The sequence below is a fragment of the Bactrocera dorsalis genome, chromosome 2 (genome assembly GCF_023373825.1).
Source record: "Bactrocera dorsalis isolate Fly_Bdor chromosome 2, ASM2337382v1, whole genome shotgun sequence".
In the NCBI taxonomy this organism is placed as follows: Eukaryota; Metazoa; Arthropoda; class Insecta; order Diptera; family Tephritidae; genus Bactrocera; species Bactrocera dorsalis.
This window is the reverse complement of record NC_064304.1, coordinates 103,907,561-103,930,084: the sequence shown is the minus strand read 5'-3', so window position 1 is coordinate 103,930,084 and position 22,524 is coordinate 103,907,561. Positions and strand designations below refer to the sequence as shown.

The window sequence follows — 22,524 nt, the reverse complement described above, 5'->3', positions numbered from 1 at the left end:
AAAGAAAAAACAAATAATTTAAATATAGCAATAAAGGTATCATAATAAATTTGTGGAACGTAAGTCCATATTATAACTAATTCATTTGTAACGAGTTACTATATTAAATAATAAATAAATTTGCCACAAAACCTTAAATGTCTGCGAAAGGTATGATTTTGATAAAAGTTACAGTAGCTTTAGAAATTGATGATTAACAAATATTTGTGGAATCTAAACCTTTGTAAGAAATTATTGCATTATAATAATAAAAAATATGTATCCTTATTTTTTTGGAATTGAATACAACTATAAAAAATATAGCAATATTAAATAACGTCAAAAATTTGTGGAACCTAAGTTCCAATTTTCAGAAATTTTAATGTTTTATAAAATGGTATCAAAAGCACGTATCTTACCTGGAGGAAAATATTAGAAAAAACAACAGTACTAAAAAACGAAAAAAATATGTGGAACCTAAGTTCCAATTTTTAGAAATTTTAATGTTTTTTAAAATGGTATCAAATACACATATCTTACCTGGAGGAAAAATATTAGAAAAAACAACAGTACTAAAAAGAAACAAAAAAAAAATATGTGGAACCTATGTATGTTCACATTATAAGTAATTCTTTAGCACCAGCTAACAATATTTTTAAATTAAGTTATCATAAAATCATATGGAGAATATGAATTTGTGGAACCTAAGTTGTCTCGTGAAAACCGATGTTTAGTTGTAGTTTAGAGAGAGTTTTAAATATTTGAAACATTTTTAGGAATACACATACCGTCCAAAATCAATGACAAAAGATAACAATTGCAAATAACAAGTAATTAATTTGTTTGAATGCTTGTGGAAGCTAAGTTTTGCATTACATCACACGTTCATATTCTTAGTTTTAATAAATAACGTATATATATCGCTTTATGTATGATACGTGAAGAATTTGAAAGAAAAGTTCGAAAACTAAGGAGACTTCCTATAAGTGGAACCTATTTTTTTTTCTTAATATTCGATAAGTAACGCTGCTTTAAAAGGGCAAAAATGATCAGAAATAATTTACTAACCGTTTTATTGCTTTTTTTTTCATCTTGAGCTAAAAATAAAATAATTATATTATTTGGCGGGTATTGCAAATTTGTGGATCGTAAGTTTTGAACTTAATTGCTGCGCAAAAATTTTAATTTTAGTTCGAAATAAAGTAATTATAAACATTTCCGTAACTTTTAATTGCTTTAAAAGTTCTATTTTTACCGTTGTCCAAAGCGCTTTAACGGTTGTTTAATTTATGCACGCAAGCACACGCGCCTGCCCCATTTCAGCACCCACATAATTTGTAATTTTCAATTTATTTTCGAGTTCAATCAATTTATTAAGAACATCCTTATCGGCGTAATGCCATTTGTGCGTTGGAAAATACTTCAAAAGCGCCGAAATTACGGAGCAGCTCATTAATATGTATTTATAGTTTCGAGTTCCTGCGCCCATGAAAACCACAATTCCGAGTTTTTTTCGTGTTATCCCCAAAGCAAATAGCAACAATTCATCGGAAAACGTGTTTTCTGGCTTAACATGCGCCGAACAATGCAAACATGTGTGTGTGTGTGTGTGTGCTCATTGTCCTTCACATAGCATACACGTTTGACCATTGCCCATCCACAGCCCATGCGTATGTGGCGGCGCCCTTGACCATTATGCCCAGCCAACTCATCCTTTCGCCTGCGTTCTCGCTCATTATCAACAGCAACAACAACCTCGTGTCGATGGACACACGAGTTACCGTTCGCATTGGCGTTGATGCTGTTGATGTTTGCTCGCATGTTGCTTGTTGTTGTACTTTTTTTTTGTTGTTATTGCGATTACATTGTGTAGCATTGTGAATTATGTGTATTGACCACACGATTTGTGGTCGCCAAAGCCCACGCAACCACGTTCGCATGTGTCGTTTGTTGTCGCTGGCATTTCGTTGTTGTTGTTATGCTATAAAAAATTGAAAGTTGCACATTCAACATTTTCGCAATATATTATTTTTATTTACTCGTATTTTATATTTGTGGCATTTTTTCGGCTCACTCGCACTGTTCGCAATTTGGTTGTAGCGCTTGTGTGTGTGTGTCACGTGTGTGTAGTGTAACTCTTAAGGGACATCGGACGAATTAAAGTTCGTGTTTTATGTATTTCAATAACCTTGCGTTACGTGTCCTACATGTTTTTATTGTTGTTCTTGCTTGTCATCGCTCTTTTCGGGAACAACTTTCGAATTATTCATGGCCAAGCAGGCCATATACATACATACATAAACAGACACATCTTCTATCCTTGCTTTATATTTATGAGTTTTGAGTAGAGTTTGAGCGATAAGCTATTGTTATTGCATGTGTACATACCCTGCAGGAATGATGAACTCATATGACAAACTTTCTTTTCAAAGAACTATTGAGCAATATATTTAGTGTAACGCAAAAAGTCGAAGCAAACCGAGCAATAGTGAAATAAAAGATTTTCACCTCACCGGTGTGAAGTCTTTAAACTTTTTTCTAATGTAATATAGTAAAACGGTAGTTGTTAGCCTAAAATAACTAAAAGCTTTGCTGATAAGCGCCGTAATTTGTGTAAATATTTGAACATAAAGAAAAATATTATATAAATTTCAATACTCACCACACTTAAATTTTGTTAAATTTATTAATATTCAATATTTCAGTAATACTAATCGCTAGATTAAACGAAATTTTTATGTTTCGAGCTAATACTAAAAATTATACCAAATTTATAATATTCACCACACTAAATGAAAAAATTTGACGTTGTTGATAACTAAAAAATAATCGAAAGCTTTATTAACTAGCACCGAAAATAATGAAAAATATTTGATTAAAAATTTCAGAACTCACCACACTTGGTTTTTTATTTTAATTTAATAATTTTTAATTTAGTATTACGAATCGCTAGATTAATTGAAATTTTTATATTTCGTGGTGAAACTTTGTCTATATTTGAATTTGAAATATATATATGTGCGTATATGCATAAATTTCAATAGTCACCACACTTACAGTTCTTTAATTCAATGCCAATACTAAGAGCTAATAATCAGATAAAAAATGATTTTTCTCTTTCGAAGCAAAACATACAATTTCACTAAGTTTCTAATATTCACCACACTAAAAGATTTGGGACAGTTGCTAAACATAAATAATCAAAAACTTTGCCAACTGGCGCCGTAATCTGTGTAAACATTTTAATTGCAAAATTACTTTTATAAAAATCTCAAAACTCACCACATTTATGTAAGTATATGTTTTTAAATCAGTGTCAATATTATTAATGGACAGATTAAACGATTTCTTTCTCTTTCGAGTGAAAAATTACTTTTATAAAAATTTCAAAACTCACCACATTTATATAAGTATATATTTTTAAATCAGTGTAAATATTATTAATCGACAGATTTCTTTATTTCTTTCTTTCTTTTTCGAGTTAAAGCTAATACAATTTCACCAGATTTCCAATATTCACCACCCTAAATGAAGATTATTGTGTTTCTCGAGCATAAGTTGGTATTCAAGTAAAGCTGCTGGAAATTTTAGGCGCAGCATATTCACCACACCCTAGGTCGCGGTACAATCCTCATTTCCTCTAGTCGAATCCAATATTCACCCCACAAATTTTTTTGCAATGATTTTAGAAGAAGCTAGTGTATACTTTAAGAAGAAGAAGGCATTTAACTGGCAGCAGCAGTCTGGCAGCTTTATTGTCAAAAGATTACTAGATCTATTTAGAATTAGAGAAAAATCAACTCAAAGAGTGTCGATCACACCTGAAGCTCCGCGAATCCACACTTAGTCAATTTACCCGAAGTTTGAAATGGTTCAATAACCCGAGTTCGAGTAAGTGATATTCCGAGCAAGTTCCAACCAGAGGCCGGCTTCAGCTCGTATTACTGACCAATTTTTTTGGAAGAAAGGCTTTCTTTATATCAATACTTTGAACGGATTTACAAATCTTATTTTTTCAGTTATCTACAACAACTTTAGATTGTCTAACCTGCGTAACTAATGTAGATTAGGGTCGTTATATTCTAGATTTCGGATTCTTACAAAGCGAGACCTTCATAAGAAAATTTTGAAATGAAATCCGAACAAAGTCAACTGGAGTGAACAGCTGAAGAAAAAACCGACTCGCTCCAACCTAGAGAATAAATTTGGACTGTGAAATATCTAAAGTCCAAAAACGTGGGAGTCAAATCAAGAGGCTAGCACAAGATCTATTGCATAGAAGAGACAATTGTGGTCATTTCCATCCAGGCGGAGCCATAGGTTACAATGTATATTTTGGGATAATTATAAAATTAATCTTCAGCAAAAGGCTCGGAAATTATAACCTACATATTGAGCTTAAGTATAGTATGTAGCTTCATATGTATTCCAGATATACGTCACTTACAAAAAAAGTCTTGACCTATTCGCATCATCTTCAATTTTCCATATTTTCCTACATGGCTCCGATCTCTGCAGATAAGTAAATCTTTGCGTACATATTTATATCAGTTGCCATGTGTTACTCTTGACGGGTTTCGAGTGTCAATAGATGTTTTAGAGCAGCAAGGCTTTTACATATTTATGAGCTGATGAAGTACTCCACAAAAGAGAGGAAAAAATACAAATTTATGTGCATCAGAGTGAGCTAGTGTGTGAGCACATAAAACTTTAATCTTGTCAAGAAGGAAAAGCAGCGCTTACGTCTGCGAAAAAGAAATATAATCGAGAACATGTCTATCGGAGTGAGTAGCTTACATCTTGCCATCAGTCAGAAGATGGCGGTTGAAGAAAGTTGCGCTCTTGTGCCGTTGACTATAGGGGTGATTGTTGGAATAGCCCATGAAAAGAGAGATAAGTTATTGCAATATATTTCTTAAATACCGCACACCTTATTTAGATTTGCTTTATTATATCGCTTTATCGGCTTCGAACTGGCTGGAACGTATGAATGAAATTTAACGTGTTGTGAGTATTTTAACTGGAGTACAGAATATTAAATTTTGAGGATTGCACTGCGAAAGGTGATCTATTATCCTCTCTTTTTTTCTGGCAAATCTTCGTTTAATCCAGTCAAATCAAAGAGACTTAGCAAAGCTCTTGAATTAGTGGTTGCAATTTGTCCACTCCCCGGATTCAACTGCCCGATAGACAGACCCCTTCTCGCAACTGCGGGGCAATCCATATGTATGTGCCCAGGTGCCTCCGCTCCTTGATCGCAAAAGCGACAACGATCTGTGGAACAGTATCTTAATTTGTGTAGATAACACCGCAGCCTACAGTGATCTTTATAAAAAGCCACAAGCTGCCTTAATTTTCTTCTGAGAAGAGCGTTTAGTATCGAATCTCCTCTCGTAAAGTGTGGGGGTCGGCAGCAAAGAACGGTTCCACTACTGTCAGACTGGTTGCCTCAGCTTCTTTCGCCAGGAGATGGACTTGCTCATTTCCACTGATGCCTCTATGTTGTTTTCAGTCGAAACCCTGTTAGGCACTTTAATGCATTCCAGTACCATTTTGGATTTGATTTTAACGAATGAGATTACCTGAACTGCCACTTGGCTATCACTGAGTAGAGACGTGATAGTTCCTCTACAGAATGATCTCTGTACATCTATTGAAGACATAAATCTCAGCGTAAAAAATTCTTGGAAACCTGCCCATGTGCACTGACTGTTTGGTATGTGGTCCCACTACTTCAGCCCCAATTCCTTCTGTCATTTTCGAGCCATCTGTATGCCATTGCATTGAGCTCCTACGAATTTACTCCTCAAGGATGGAGTAGATGAGACTTTCAATCCTTATTCAAAAAGATTTTACAAAAGATTAATTTTATTCTATTATCAAGAGAGTTATGTTGGATTAGCGGCTAACTTGTTGTACTCAAGCCAACTTCAAGATTTTTAACCTTGCGATATTAGTGAAAATTAAATAATTACTAGAACTTGCTGAACTTTATACACTTCAGTGATCGTTTGATTTTTCTCCAAGTGTTCGCGATAATAAATTTGAAAAATGCAGGTTTGAGAAAAATACGTTTAAGTATCAACTGATGGAGCTGACTGAACTGAATGGGTTTGCTTTAGAAGGTACTGACGAAAAACTATTTAAGTTTTCAATATAAAAACATGGTATGTGAAGTTTACAGCAACCAGAAGGAAACATCGGTCAGCATGTCGAGCTGAGTAGAGCCAAGTCCTTCCATATGTCCTTCTCTCTGCTGTTATGTACGCGAACTTGTCACTACGATTTGAAGATAACGATCTGAAATCTTTCCCACAGCTTACTATCTGCAAGAAGCTGTTCATTTGTCTGAGCATATACTATGTAGCTGTTCATACAAACTGAACGATCGGAATCATGTGCTTGTAAAGAAAACTTTTTAATTTGCTGAGACATTAACATTAAATTTGGCATAGATTATTCTTCAAGATAATCTCTGAAGAAATTTTTCAGATCGGATCACTCTGGCGTATAGTTGCCATACAAACTGAACGATCAAAATAAGGTTCTTGTATGGAAAACTTTTCAATTCACAACATAATTCTACATAATTTGACAGAGATTATCACATAAGGAAATGCCATAATCTTGGAAGAAGTAGTTCAGATCGGCTCTCTATAACATATAGCTGCCATACAAACTGAACAATCATAATAAAGTTCTTGTATGGAAAACTTTTTTATTTGACAAGATATCTGCACAAAAATGTGTATGGCTTATTTTATAAAAAAGTGCTATAATCTCCAAGAAAATAGTTCAGATCAGTTCAATATGTCATAAAGCTACCAAACAAACTGAACGATCAAAGTCAATTTCTACTTTTGAAATTTTTTTTAATTTATGTCGTATATGCTAGCTTTGGTGCAGCCGATGTTAATATTTTTTTTTATTTTTAATAGAAATATTTATTTTTTAATTTCGCAACTATCGGTATTTGGAAGCATATATTGCATTTCTTTAAATTTACTGACAACGCTTCCAATTCCGTCAAGGCCAAAACACATTTTGCTCTAACTTGCAATCTCAGCCGCAGACAAGCGTACATACTTACGCAGTAACAGTTCCGCAGTGATTTCTATTTTTATTGCACTTTTATGTGTCAATCTTACAATCGAGCTGCGCACCCACACACACACACACGCTCACAGCCATACTTTACTTAATAGTATTTACTTTATTTCGCATTTTTGCGTCACCAACTACTTTTTTCCAACAAACTTGCAGTGTCGTGTATATTTTTGCCACTCCACAACTGCTTTAGCTGTACACAAGCACAAGCGTATATGCTTGTATATGTGTGTGTGTAGCTGTAAACATATTTATTTCGTATGTTGAATATAAAATGACTTAAGCATACACTTACATGCAACCCTTAGGAACAGTCATATTCAGGCCATCCAACACGACATTCGGATTTTTGCTATTTCCATACATTTTATGCGCCCGCCGCACGCATACCGCCTGCTGTCGTCGCGCGGCCAATGTTGACGGTTGTGTCTTGAAAAGACGACGTCGCGTAGCTAAATCCGTTTCGGTGCTTGTCACCTCGACAATGGTGTTATTGGGTGGCAGACCCTCCGTTTCAGCATCCATTTTGCTGCTGGCGTGTGTTGTTGCTGTTGCTGCTGCTGTTGTAACTGTTATTGTTGTTATGCTGTGCACTTTGTTGTTGTTTGTTTACTCGTATTTCGGATTTTTCCACGCTAGTTTTGTGCTTATTTTTTTTTTTTGTTCTTTGTTTTTTTTTCTTTGCTGGGGGATGTGTTGTTGTTATTGTTATTTTTGTTGTTTTTTTATTATTTTTTGTGTTGTTGCTATCGCTATCACGCGCTGTGCTCCACTCTAGTCTACGTCACAACGTCTTTTGCACCCCAAGTGCTGTGCTGCGCTGTTTGCTGCGTGCCCCTCGTGCCCTGTGCGGTGCGCCGTGTCGTATACGCAACACTTGTTTAGTTATGCATATATGGTTGTTGTTTCGATGTGCGTTTGATTTGCACACTGCGTCGTGTATCGCTTACAGTTGTTATTTTTACTGCTGCGCGTATAACGGTTGTTATGTTTATTGCTGTCAGCAGCCAGCAGCCGGCGCTGCGTTCAATGCTCTTCAAAACTGCTGCCAGTCGACCTTCGTTTGTGCTGCACGTTGGCGCACGCGTTCGTCTGGAATGTGAGCAAAATTTTGTTGCTGTTGTTGTTGTTGTTAATTTTTTGCTTGTTTTCTTGTTTGCTATCGTATTTTTGCTGTTTACGGCGCTGCCTCTGCAACTTTGCTGCAAATGTTCGCCAGTGTGTGCGTGCTTAATTCACTTGCGTTGCATGTCCTGTTACAGTTACACTCTTCCTTGCCACCCAGGCAATTCTGTCACACACACTTTTCTGCACTTTTTCGTCACTTGTGTCGCTGGCGTGTGCGTCGCTTTGCAGTTATCGCACTTTTACCGCTTCGTTATTGTCGTCGCCTGTGCTCGCCGCGCCAAATGTACAAGCGCACTGTTGCTAGTTTACTGTGCTACGCCAGTGTTTATGCCACTCGTAAAACAACAACAAAAACGTTAACAATATGTGTGCAGTTGACTCGACTCTCCCACTGCGTGCGGCTCGCAATAATTCTTGCGTGTTTTGTGGCTGTTGTTGTTGTTTTAGTTGCTGTTGTATGTGTTTGCAATGTCTTTACGCTGCCCTGCCACACAATGTTGCACATGCAGCAGTGTTGCCTTCTTGCTGCCACCGCACTTTGCTCAGCCGCTGCAGCTTGCTACAACTCTTTCGTATGTTTCTTTCGTATATTTTCGTTGTTGTTTTTGTTTCAGTTATTGCTGTTGTTGCTTTGCACCACCCGCCGTGCGTCTATTGTGTCGTCAAGTGCTACAATTGATGTTAAGCAGCCCAATTCAGTTCAACGTTGCCGCTTGCTGATAGTTGTCGCGCAGCCTGGCCGTATTGTTTTTGTAATGGCGCAGGGGTAACAGCGACTTGTAGAAACTAGTAGTAGTGGCGATATAGCAGCAATAACTGTAAAAATAGACTGTAAGTGGAAAAACCGTTATTTCGTTGCTTTCGCTTGGTGCTTGGGGCGCTTGCGACTTGACTCTTGTCGCTACTGATTTATATAACGGTTCTTAAATGCATATATGCGCATATATAAACATAAATTTATATATATGTATATATATGTGTGTTTGCTTGTATATGTCTTCATTCAACGGCACTTATTTATGTGCACATGTGTCTGTCCACTTGCCTTGGCTGGCCGCCTTCATACGCCCTCACGGCTATTCATTCAATTTTAGCTGAATTCTATTCACCCTCCGGCTGTTGCCTGCTAGTTTTGTTGTTGTTGTTGCCACGAGCGTTTTGCTACTATCGTTATATGCTTTCTAGCTGGCTGCTTGGCGTTTCGTTGCCAATGTTTGTCTGCAATGAAATACAAAGAGAATTACGGTAAATAGAGGAAAATATCGAAATTGCTGTAGACACTTACTTCTACTATAAATATGGGTGTGTATATGTATGTGTTTATAGTACGTAAGTATGTGTGCGTGCAGCAGGATGATGATAATGTGTTAGGACAAGCTTTATTATTCATAAAAATTAAGCTATTATTGAAAGTTGTGGCGACGCGTGTTGATAACGGCTCCATCGCCGCCCACACAAAACGTGTGCTTGTGTAGCCACCTCCGTGGCCACTTTATGCAAAATATTATCGTTGATTGTTGCGACCATTGGATTTGTACTGAGATAAGAAGCCGCTGTGGGCACTAAAACGGTGAGAAGAGTGAGAGAAGAGCTTCTCTAAAAATAATTTCAGAAAGGAGATGCAAGCAAAGTTTTTTCATATGTAAATGAGCTTAAGATTTGAACATGCCATATAAAATAATTTCCATTTTATAATTTTATACATATGAGTGAGGTATGAGTTCGAAAGACTATATAAAAAAATTTTTTTTTTTTTATAAATTCCTGTTTTGAGGCATTAAATTGGCAAAAATAATCGCAAGCAAGAAAAAATTTTAACTGTGAAAAACACTGAAGCCAGTATGCCCTTTGCAAATACGAGGGATTCTTACAAAAACTTGATTTTGATCGGTCAGTTTGTATACCAACTATATGGCATATTGATCCGATCTGAACAAATTCTTCGAAAATTGCATAGTTTCTCCAGAAATAATTAAAAAAAATTTAATGCAGATATCTCATCAAATAAAAAAGTTTTCCTAACAACCACTTCAATTTGATCGTTCAGTTTGTATGGCAGCTATATGTTATAGTGGTCCGATTCGACGGTTCCGAAAAATGTGTACCTTTTTGGTGAGAAAAGGACATGAGAAAAATTTCTCACTGATATCTCAAAAACTGTAGGACTATTTGGTATACTATATATACAGACGGATGAACATGGCGACGTTTGCTATCATATTGCTTGAATTAATCGAAATGTAAAAGAACATAATGTGAAAAGCTTATCAGGTGATATTTTGTTCTATAACCCATTATTTCAACATACAATTTCTTGCTCCTTAAGTCTCTATACGGATAGCTTCATACTCAAAAATATTTGAATTCACCTGGAAGTGTAACAACACGCAAAATATTTAGTCATTATAAAAACTAGTCGACTAAATCTATAAAATTTTGTAGAACAGATTGTGAAACCATCCTAAGTATAAAGAAGTTATATCGAGGTGCTGATTACTCCAATATATGAGTTGATAACTGGATATATTTGAGGACAGAGACAAGAAAAATCGAAATGATTTGCTACAATGGCTGATGAAGTTATGTGTAGAAGTACACGCAAGTGAGGAAAGTTCTCTGACTGCCATTCACTTGGTAGTGACCAGAAACGATTCCTTTACATATGGCTCAAGTAGCTCACGACTTTCGGTCTTAAACCAAATATCCTCTGGGTAGCCAAAGGACATTCGTTTGAAGGCGCCAGTAAAGAAGAAGATTACTAGAATATCGGTTGCTGAACCTAGTTGATCAGTATCAAATTTCATTGATACCGTCTGGTTCTCTCTTCTACGTCTATTGGCTCTTCGATTAGAACAAACTGAAAATAGTGATTCCACTTTGATTTTAAAATAATTTGTCCACTCTAAGAAGTCAATAAATGCTTGAACTCTTATGAGGTTGTGCTAAAAAGTTCCAGGTACTTTCTTGCACTCGTCTTGAATTTATGAGAACTGGAGTTACTCGATGTTACTTATTATATTGGCTTGTGAGAAGTTTAAGAACTTTATCAACTGACTGGACTTTATCACTACTGGAGTTTATTGGGAAACCTTGTTGATCTTGCCAAATATTATATATATTACCTAAATTTCAAATAACTCTGCCCTTAGAAGTAATAAATTACAATTTTATTTCAATTCAAGTATATACCGATATGCTTATGGAAAGATCATTAAAGAGCTGCATTTTTACTTCCACATAACAGATATTAAAAGATAATTTATGTAAGTCAGAAAATTCTTTGATCGTGATTTTTTTATACAAGTAGATATTGGCCATGGGTCGCTCATACAAAGACCACTTTGGACCAGTTAACCACTAAATGGGTTTAGCTATATATACATATAATAATTGGAATAGCAACTGCTAAGAATAAGAACAAGAGCTAAGCTTTATTCTACTGCGTTACAGCTCAATCTCTACCAATATTTCACGATAATTTGTGAACACGAGGCTTATTTATCAACCAAACTCGATAAGTGATTCAATATTGTTCCAAAACCCTTTCTACATATATTCAGCATATCTGGATACCAATTTGTATGAATGTGTATAAATGTGTAGATATGTGTAGTTTATGTGAGTGTTTGACTAAGCAATCGCAATCAAATAATGTGTCGCATAGTTCTTAGCGCAAGAGCGCGCGCACACACACACACGTGCATATGTATATATGTATATTTTCTTATATATGGTTGAAATAATTTTTTGCTTGCTTTTATTTACTAAAGCAACAATAAAATGTCACAAACGCCAGCCGCTGTCACTCGTCAGCAAGCAATGATATATTTTGGCAAAATCGAGATATATATCGCCGTTCGCCTATATTGCTGTGTGATTTGTATGCATTCACATAAATTAGAGTACACACGCTGCGCAGATTTTGCGCACACACGCGCGCACAGACACGCCAAAATTCTTGCTGACAATGTGACATTTTTGGGGAAAAAGCGGAAATAGTGATTGCGGTGAATATGTATGTGCTGATTTGTATGTGTATATGTAGCCATTTAGTATGAATGGTGTGGAGATATGCGCGAAAAAAAAGATTTTTTGTATTTTTTTATGTTTTTTTTTTTGTATAGATTCACATCAATATGTATGCTACACATTTTTGATATCACACATAAATATATGTAGTATATATATGATATTCCTATAACTGCTTGAATGCCATCAGCCTTGTACAACAGCAAATCGTTTACCGCTTCTTTGCCAGCATGAAAACATAAAATGATGCCACTCGAAAGCATAGAAAAATATTGAATGTGATTTCTTTAGTTGCGTTTCTCATCATTTACTGTGCGGCATGCTATATACTCACAATGGCAATATTATTTTATTATCATTGTAATAGTTGGAAAAAATTACTTCTGATATTTCTACATTTTACTCTTCGTTTTCTATGTTTTTTTTTTCGTCTTTGTTTGTGTCATATTGAAGTGTGCTGCTGCCGCTGGCGCTTGCTGTACGAGTTAACGGCGCGTTTAAGCGGAAATGATTCGTAAATTTAACCCATTCAGCCATGGCGTATTCATTCGATCATTCAAGCACTCACATCGCTGATTATGAATTGCAGTTTGTAACTTTCGATCGCGTCTGAAGTACAGCGTGTTATTTGCTTAAATCATTTTGCATATTTTATGCTTTTTAACCTTTTTCTTTTTCACCCTCGCGTTGTGAAAAAGTTTGCGCAAAGATTTGTGTAAATTGTTGCAAGTGTCAACTTTAATGGTTTCTATAATATTTTCATGTGACTTTCAATAGTTTTGCTAAATAAATGACACATATTTGATGTGATAAGTGGCTTAGCTTAAAATATTTTAGTAAGAATTTTACTTTTGTGAAAATTATGTGATATTTTTGGTTCGTTGGAAACTTACAAGTATTTATATACAACTAAAATTTCCAGAATATAAGAATAAATACGCTTTTCGGTGGAATAGAAAATGCTCTTAATACGTACATACATATATGGCTAATACAATAGTTGCATACAGTGGCCACTTACACTTTCGCATACGAAGAACCTGCAGTCTTCTTCTTCTACACTTTTTGGCATTGTTATTGTAAGATATAGTACTTCTATTTAAAATAACGAAACAAATTGTCTTCAAAATATTGTTTTGCCACAATATTACTGGTAAAACATTGATCAAAGATGCACTATGGCGTATACGTAACATACGAGCAAGCCATGTACCGGAGCGTATACGTAACATTTTGCTTGTTATTTTCACTTTTCTACTAGCAAATAGAGACTTTTCACAGATTTACTCATTTCTCACTTCTTTTCTACCAATTTGCCTAACTTACATATTTTATTACTATGGTTCATGCAGTGGCCATGTATTAAATTATTTAACATTTTCCTAACAAGTAATCAATATAGTTTTTGTAAATCTGCTGGAAGAACAGAAAGTCAAAAACAATGAAATATTCCATTTGAAAAGATTGCTTAAAGCTACGAGTAAGTACGTATTTATATTTGTATTGCATATTTCTTATATGCTTATATGCATAAATTATATCGTTAGCAAAGGATTGACATCATTCGAAAAAAAAATCATTGGTCTCAATTTATAAAAGAAAACATGTGACAGAAGTCGTATGATAAGTGAAAACGAGTTGAACGTTACAAAATTATGAACTTACGACGTTGCCAGAAGGTTGAAAAAATATTATAATTTCTTTTAATAGGCAAAAATACCAAATTTTTTATTTAAATAAATGCTTCAACAGAACAGTAGCGCTCATGCACTTGTAATCAAAAATAAAATAAGAAATATTATTTAAAAAAGGTGGCAACCTATCTAATTTGTTTTTCATTTTGATAAAATGTTTTAAAGGAATATTTCAAGTGAACACTAGCGCTCGTGGACTTAAAACGAAAAATTAAAATGAAAAATATAATTTAAAAAAAGAGTTGCCACCTTTTATTTTTTTTAATTTTGATAAAAAAAACATTTAAATGAATATTTGAAGAACTTGAAATCAAAAATAAAAAATATTATCAAAACAGAGTTGCCACCCTTTCAAGTTTTATAATTTTGATAAAATGTTCAAGGTAAACAAATTAGTACAAAAAAATTTTAAACATGTTAATCTAAGAGAAGTCACATAATTTTTTTGAGAGTTGCCACATGTTTAAAACTTTGAAATAATTAAAATTGATAAGATAAAAACATTACGCAACATGGATTTGAAGCTAAAGCGCTTTTTGAGTGCTATCAAAATAATATATTTTCAGAAGATTGCCACTTGCATAAGAATTTTAATATATTTAATATGCAAGTATGTACATATGTACTATGTATCTACATACATACCTATTTGAGAAAGTTATTAAATTGTCACAATGTATCAAAAACCTACATATGTAGATATTTTTGATGAATTGAAACTAGAAAATACTGCTGCTGGTTGCCATTTGCTGTAATGTTTAATTTAAATAAATTTCTCTTATATAATATAATAAAATTTTTCTATTATATAATAAAATTTTTAAGGTAAGGATTAATGCTAAAATAAAATATATGGATATCAAACTATAGACCTTTATCAGGTCTAATAAATTCATATATTTTTGAAAGGGTTTCCACACGCTTAAAATTTTATTTTAATATAATTGCAAAAAAAAAAGATTTTGTTTTTATTTTGGTATAACGGTAATGACATTTTTGACAAATTGGTTAAAAATGTCTTTGGAGGTTGCCACTTTTTTAAAAAATTTAATATAGAAAATTAGGACATCGTGATATACTACAATATGGGTATAAAAAAACGAGGCGTAAAAGGATTATCATTGAAACAATTTTTGAGTCAGGTTGCCACCTATTTGTAATTTTTTGTTCAGTTAAATTGAAAAACTAAATAGTAAATGTTTAAAATTAAGTTATTATTGTTTACTAATTGAAAAAACTCAAAAATTCTTCAAAAATTAGATTTATTCAAATTTTTGAGACTGCTGTTCCTAAAGATGTCTTTTATCAAACATTGAGAAGTGTATATGTTGTTGTTGTTACCAAATTTTAAGCAGTAATTACTGCATTAGTAAAGTTTTATATACTAGGGTGGGGCAAGAAAAATTAAATTATATGCTAAAATCACGGTATACTTTATACATATATATAAAAACAATAAAAGTAGTTTTTTAATTTTGGCGTTTTATTGTGAAATAATGCATAAAATTTAAAATTATATATTTTTGTGAACCTTGAATAACTTATGAGAAACTCGACTTAGCAAAAACCGTTGTAAATCGTTTTTGTAGACTGCTGAATTCTCTACAGGAATAAGTTTTCATTTTTCGCACATACATACATATATTTTTACTCAGTTTTGAGCAATATAAATATATCTAAGGAATTAAAAAAAGTTTACCCACCCTAATATATGTATGTATATAAATATTTATATTTCCATTTTTGTGTACATGTCTCTTGAAAAATCCTTTAACACGTAAGCAAATACTCAAAATATAAAATTTCTTGCCAACCACAACAATTTGGCCAACATATGCACACATCCATAGCTAGCTATATACTTACATACAAACATACTCACATACATACATATATACACCCCTACGTATAAATACATATTACTGTATTTTGATCTTTAAAATGTCAACTACTTTGACATCACCAAGCCTTACTTGCACATTTATGAATTTATGTATGTGCTTCGTACCACCCGCATACGCTACGCCACCCCCTTCACACTGCTGGAATTTGTCATGCTAATAATGCACATTGTTAGTAAGGTAATAATATAGGATAACAACACTTAACCAATTCCATGTCATTGTTATTCTAATGCTGGTGTAAATTTTCAACGAGAACATGTGTCATCCGCAACAACAACAACTGCACAAACAAACAATAATAACCACTACAATAACAACGGTAATGCCGAAAGGCATTAAGTTGACGGCAATGCTCTTGTTCGTCGCAGTTTTTCCATTTTTTACTTTTATTTTTATTATTTTCTTTTTTGGTTTTTGTTTTGTGTGCCAAACTGCTGCCTGCAGCCCATTGTCATTGTTGTTATTTTAGATTGTAGCGAAAAACATCTTTAGAATATTTATGGACCAGACGCGTTATAGGTGTATTACAGCTGTCGCGCGAGTCGCGTGTTAAAGATTTATGACAATAAAGCGCCCAACAAACGACGAGACGACAAAAGTGGCTTCATATGTTACATAGTTGCACATTAGGGTGGTACCGAAAAAATATTATATGTAAAATTTGTGTGACCAAATCGAATATGAGACATTAATGCTTAGGGTAAACGTTCACTAAAATCGAAAAAATTGACATTTTGTGGCTTATCTTCATGTTGGTGATTGATCAATACTTTCAATTCAACTTCATCTTAGAAATCAAAAATTCCGAAATCCACTTTAAAACTTTTCTACCGTCCTTTAAGTGCCACCCTAATGCGCATATGTAACTGTAAGCGACATGAGTGTGCCAATAAACAATGTTGGCTCTATGTCGGACAGCCTGAAAGCCAAAATCTAAATAAGAATTCAGCCAGCGCTGTAAAAAATATATTTTATTGCACATAAAATTGAGTGCGCGTCGCGTATGTGCTTCCCCCCTGTGTCGGCTTGTAAACACACGTTCGGCGTATAAGTAGAACTCCGGGTAAATCCCAGCGCGCCGGGTGTTAACCTTTCGTTCGTTGTTTCCTCCAGCCACCGCTTGTGAATGCTGGCACTTATTTATTGTATTTTTTTCACTGGCTTTGCCTATTCTTTATGCTTTATTTATGATTTACTTTTGTGATTGCTTTTCAGTTAATAAAATTAGCCTAGGCGAGACGTTTCGGACAGCAAAAGTCTGCGGCGAACGCTAAATGTTGGAAACTTAAAGAGTCGTCACTTCAGAGGTGGCATTTCATTGCTTTTTTATTTCCATTCCTACTCGAAATGAACGGTTTTTACGGCTAACTCATTAAAAGGGATTCTTTTTTTTATAGGAAACTGCAGCAGTAAAGGTCATGGCTCTTAACTGGCGCATTTCGTGGGAGACGCATTGGAATTTAAGCTGTTTCTTTTAACCAAACGAGCTCAAATAGCACCTTAATTTGGTAGGCATGTAGCCTTAGTTGCAGGTTCTTTACGCTTTAAATTGAAGTTAAGTAGACTTGCTTGAGGTTGATCTCCTAGTTTAGGTTAGGTATGAGTATTATGGTTATTTTGTGAGCGGAACAAGTCTTTAGCAGTACCAAAAGAATGCCTTAGACGAATTTTAACTCATGAGATACAAATCGATTCCATTTTATTTTTCCAAAAGCGGAGGAGTCTAAGCGAAAGTACTAACGAGATTCTGCTTCATCTTTTTTAAAACGAACAGGTTAATTGGCTTCCTGAGAAATCAAATTTATAGCCTCGTAGCGTTGATCCTCTGCATGCAGTGACCCTGAAAAATACGCTCTCTGTTGAAGGTAATCTACGGTGTGTCGTTTTATTAAGCTTGGCTTCAAAATTCCTGCGATCGCTCCAGCTACCAGTTCAGCAAACGTTCGCCAGACTCACTCTTGGCCTTGATCAGACCACTTCACATAGACTTTGGAAATAAAGTATCCAGTTCAGTCGTAGAAGGAAACATTTTCTTGTTGCTATAGATACGAGATTAAATCGTTGTACCTTTGTACCATATAGCAGGACGATGATGATGACTGATTTGAAGAATTTGGTCTTTGTTCATCAAGGAAGAGTTTCTCTGAGCGCCATTAATTTGGGATTCTTCTACATCTGGCTCAAGCAAGTCACGACTTCTGGTCTTAGACCAAGTATTCTCTGGATAACCAAGAAAAATTCGGTTGAAGCTAAAGTAAGAAGGCGAATCATCCGCCCGCCATGTTAAAAAAATACCCCATAATGTAAAGGATATCCGAACTTGGCCTTTAATTTTTAAGATATCGATCTGTAATCTGCAGGAAGCGGACGTTTTTTTTCTTTTTTATTTTATTTAGTCGCTAGTCTACATCTGCAAACAAGAGTCTACGGTTGTTAACAACATCATGCATCCTATCGCTTGGAGTGTAGACCGCCATATTATATTCCTCTTCCATCAAGTGAATTAACAAAAGTACAAAAAGAAAATGAAATCCACCAGCAACAACCCAGGCCAATTCAAGTGAATGACTCTGACGTTCATATCACGCTTTTTTCTTGCAACTTCCTCTCCCATCCATTACCAAAAATTGGAAAAGCTTTTTCTTCACTTCATTGCTTCTTACTTCGTATGCGGTTAATTTTCCTTTCAGTATTTTGCCGAACGCCTGCCACACTCAACTCCTTCAATTCAATAACTTTGCCAAAATTCGAAACAATTTCTCATAAAATACGCTGTAAATGAATGAAGCTGCAATAATTTTTGCTGATGCAGCAGAGCAACAACGCAGCCGCGCAATTAAAAATCGAAATGAACCCGAAGATTTCAGCCATTGTATAAAGCCAACAGGAGCGGCGGTGAGAGCTGTAAGAGTAGAAAAAAGAACGACATCGCACAACAACAAAAACAACGACATCGATAACAACAACACGAAAAGCATGAATCACGCACACGCATACACACACAGCGCCGGACTCGTGTGTACTTTATTGTTGTTGTTGTATAATTGTTTTGGTTGTTGCTATTGTTGTAAAATTGTTGTTGTAATTTTTCGTTGTTATTTTATATTTGTTGTTTTTGCTGTTGTTGTTTTTTATTTATTGTTTTTGTTGTTGTTCTATAATTGTTGTTGTATTGTTGAGTGGCTACAGTGCGCCGAGTGCTGAATGGCCGAGCAGCAGGCAATGCCCCATTGAACCGGTCCGCCACCAACACCTAACGCAACCTTCCTTTCGTTTTTATTTCGCTATTATTTTTTTGTTGCTTTCATTTTGATGGTTAAGAACAAAAGCTGCAGCGCTGTTGCGCTAAAGCTGAACCCGAGGGCCAACAATGGCACTCGGCTAATAACCGTACACTCACAAATTTAATTGCTCTTCCAAATTTAATTTCGTCTCGCATTAATGTCAGCGCAAATATATTTTCGTGTTTGATGGCGACGCGCACACATACTCACAGTCGGCCATATGCAGCTATGTACATATACATATATACATATGTAAATATATTTATATACAATTAGTTGGTAGGTGTTCAAATTTATGTGTCTTTATGTCGCCGTACAGAGCTATAAAATAAATGCGAGCACTTTTGCTTTGACTGCTGTTCTCAAATGTTTTTTGTTGTTTTTGTTTTCATAGAAAGCAAGTGCAATGTCCCAGCGGGAAGTGCTCTCAATAAAATGCTTTTCATAATTAAGTATTGGGCACGTTTCGCTCTGATATAAAATACTCTCGAAGGGAAACGAATAAATTTTCTAATGAATAGCGGGAAAATGCATAAAATTACCGTTATAAGTTTATGTGTAACTGGCGAGTTGGCGCTTGCCAAGATTTCGAAGTTGTCGGATGACATAATAACAGTTATGTGGCGAAGAAGGACTCTTTGGCAAACCTCATCAGTAAAGACTATAAGAGTCATAGAGACCCCAAAGAAGGTTATTGGTTCCGGTATGAACTGTGTTCGCTTTACTGTAGATGAAATTGAAAAATAGCTAAGTAGTCAATCATACACAAATCAGTTCAGCGAATTTTGAATTTTTGACATAAAAAGAACCTCCTAAAATATATAAACCATTTGGGTTAATTTAAAACGTATTGATTCCTGCATTGCTATATAAAATCAAGAGCTGTAACCTCCATGTCGGGAGAGGCGCAAAAAAGCTGCTGGTTGGGCACAATTTTTGCCACCACAATGCCATTTTCAAAAGTCACTTAGGCGTTTAATGTACATCTCGACATAAGCTCACTCATATTTACATAAACTTCAGCCGTGGATCAATCTATTTTACGCCATTTTTATTTTGATTATGTTATGGTAAGAAGTCGATTATTAGAATTGTCTCTCTTGCACACGCGCGATCCATTAGTCTATTAAATGCAAGAAGCCAACTCGGTTCCATTCTTATGTGAGCGGTACCTCTCTGGCCAACTCATCAGATTTACAGTTGCCAGCAATTTCGCAGTGACTGGGTACCCTTACGAGTAGTTTGCGAGTCCAGCGCTAGTATTATCATTCTGCTGTCGGAGTGAATACTTATCTCCCTGAAAGAGACTGCCTTTGCAGCGGAGGGCTCCCGCCACCCTGGTAGCAGTTCCTTACAGGAAACTTCGCCACCAACCTTCTTTCCTAGCTCCATCATGCGGTAAAAAGCTCTCTGCGTCTCTTTGGTAGCGACTTCTTCTCATCCACATCTCCTTCGTCGGTTTATAAGCAGAGAAAAAACCGCCACAAGTAGCCTCTAAGACGCGGTGTTCCAAGTTTTCAGTAATGCAGTTGAAGGCGGAAAGAGTTTCGGCGTGCTTCTGTCCAGAGCCATTCACATACCTAGCTGCCCTGAGCTCTAGAGCACATTTCGCAGCAATATAACTGCCAACAATTTCCGAGGTGCTGTATTTAAAACTAATATTGTTGGTTCTAGTCCGCAGTGAATCGAAAATACCTCTTTAGAAACATTTTAGTTTTTTAAGCGAGTGTAGCCTTTTGTAGCCAGATCAATACGCCATATAACATTATTGGCTTTGATACTGGTTTCCAAACCACAAGCTTAGGAGCAGTCACCATCACCACCCATGCCTTTCTGACTCTTAAGCCTTAGTTAGTTAAATTTTGAGACTAAAATTTGAGCTACCGAGAAACCATTTTGCAATCCGCCAAGCACAAATTTCCTTCATTGTTTTTTGATAGTTTTGCCGGTTTCCCATATGTTATGAGTTTATAACGTTAGGTGATTAGTGATGATCTATGCTCAATATTATTTACGATTAAGATGACAGCGGCTACGTTGACTAGGTCCTGTCGTCCAAATGGATAAAAACACTCCAGCTCTGAAAGCATCCGATTCAGTAACCACCGGAGGAAGTAGAGAAAGTGGAAGACCTTCACTCCGTTGGAAAGACCAGGCAGAGAAGGACCTAGCTTTGCTTTGAATCTCTAATTGCCGCCAAACAGCGAAAAGAAATAACGACTGGCGCGCTATTGTAAACTCGGCTATAACCTCATAAGCGGTGTCTACGCCAGTAAGAAGAATCGCAGTACTTAAATTCTCTTTACGCTGGAAAAGTAGTCTAAACGCCCAGAGTTAATAACGATATCTTAAAAAGTAGTTTCTATAAGGTTTGAAGCCTCCTTCAGCATTTCTACAGAACTAAATTTTCTACTGGGTATGTGAATACACTTATGCACACACACATTGCTATGAATTACAAGAGCTTGCATGAGTTGAAGTAAATGTGAAAAATCAGCTATAAGTCAAAGCGGCTTTAAAGAAAAGAAGCAAATAATAAAAAACGCCAACCCACACATATAAAACATACTCATACCTACACAAATGCACTCAGAGTTATACATACATATGAACGGATTCATGGAACACACACTTATTTTGAGCAGCCCACGTCTATAAAAAAGTAATCACAAAATCAGTAGGCAAATCCAATAAAGAACAAAGAGCTTCAAGCAATATCGGCAACAACAACACAAACAACACCATAAATAGCAGCAAGCATTGACAAAAAAAACTCGCAGCAAACAAAACATTTCGCCGGCACTTTATGTAAAATTCAAGAGCAGCGTGCAAATTTTATTGACATGAATCAGTATATTGAAATATGTGCGTGAGCGTGGCTGTGTGCGTGAGTGCATATGTGTGTGAGCGTGGCTGTGTGCGTCTGTTGTGAAGCACAATGTCGCAGCAACTTGTTTTTGTCAATTTTTTTTAAAGCTCACAAGCAATTTTTGTAAATTTGCGCACGTTTTGTACATTAATAACGGTATATTCTATATGTATAAGCATGAATATCACTAGAGAAATTAAAAAATAAGTAAAATATAAAATGCATAAATAAACAATCGCGTGAGAGATTTACAACAACCGAGTGAGTGTGAGTAGAAGCGTGTGGGAGGAAAAAAGCTCAGTCTATTATATAAATAATGTTACGTTTAACCGTTTTTTTTAACTACATATCTACGTATGTGGTGCCAAAAACATTTATTCCTAGCTATTTATTCATATTTTTTTCTTTTCAATTTAATTTTTTATTTTTTTGCATTTCGCAAAATTAACGGTATTGAGTGCAAAAGTCAAAGTTATTTGTCAGCTTTTATTTAATGCGCATGTGATGTCATGTGACAGTAAAAATTGGAA

The 22,524-nt window shown here is 35.3% G+C and overlaps 1 protein-coding gene across 3 annotated transcripts in view; it reads right to left on the bottom strand.

Moving 5' to 3' along the window:
* Positions 1-22,524, bottom strand: part of LOC105222998 (ABC transporter G family member 20) — a 143,078-nt gene that overhangs the window by 63,281 nt on the left and 57,273 nt on the right. For all 3 annotated transcript variants that reach the window (XM_049449336.1, XM_049449338.1, XM_049449337.1), the window contains one exon: positions 7,382-9,432. In XM_049449336.1, the coding sequence (XP_049305293.1) occupies positions 7,382-7,611 (230 nt within the window). In that variant the 5' untranslated portion in view covers positions 7,612-9,432. The remainder of the gene's footprint in view (positions 1-7,381; positions 9,433-22,524) is intronic.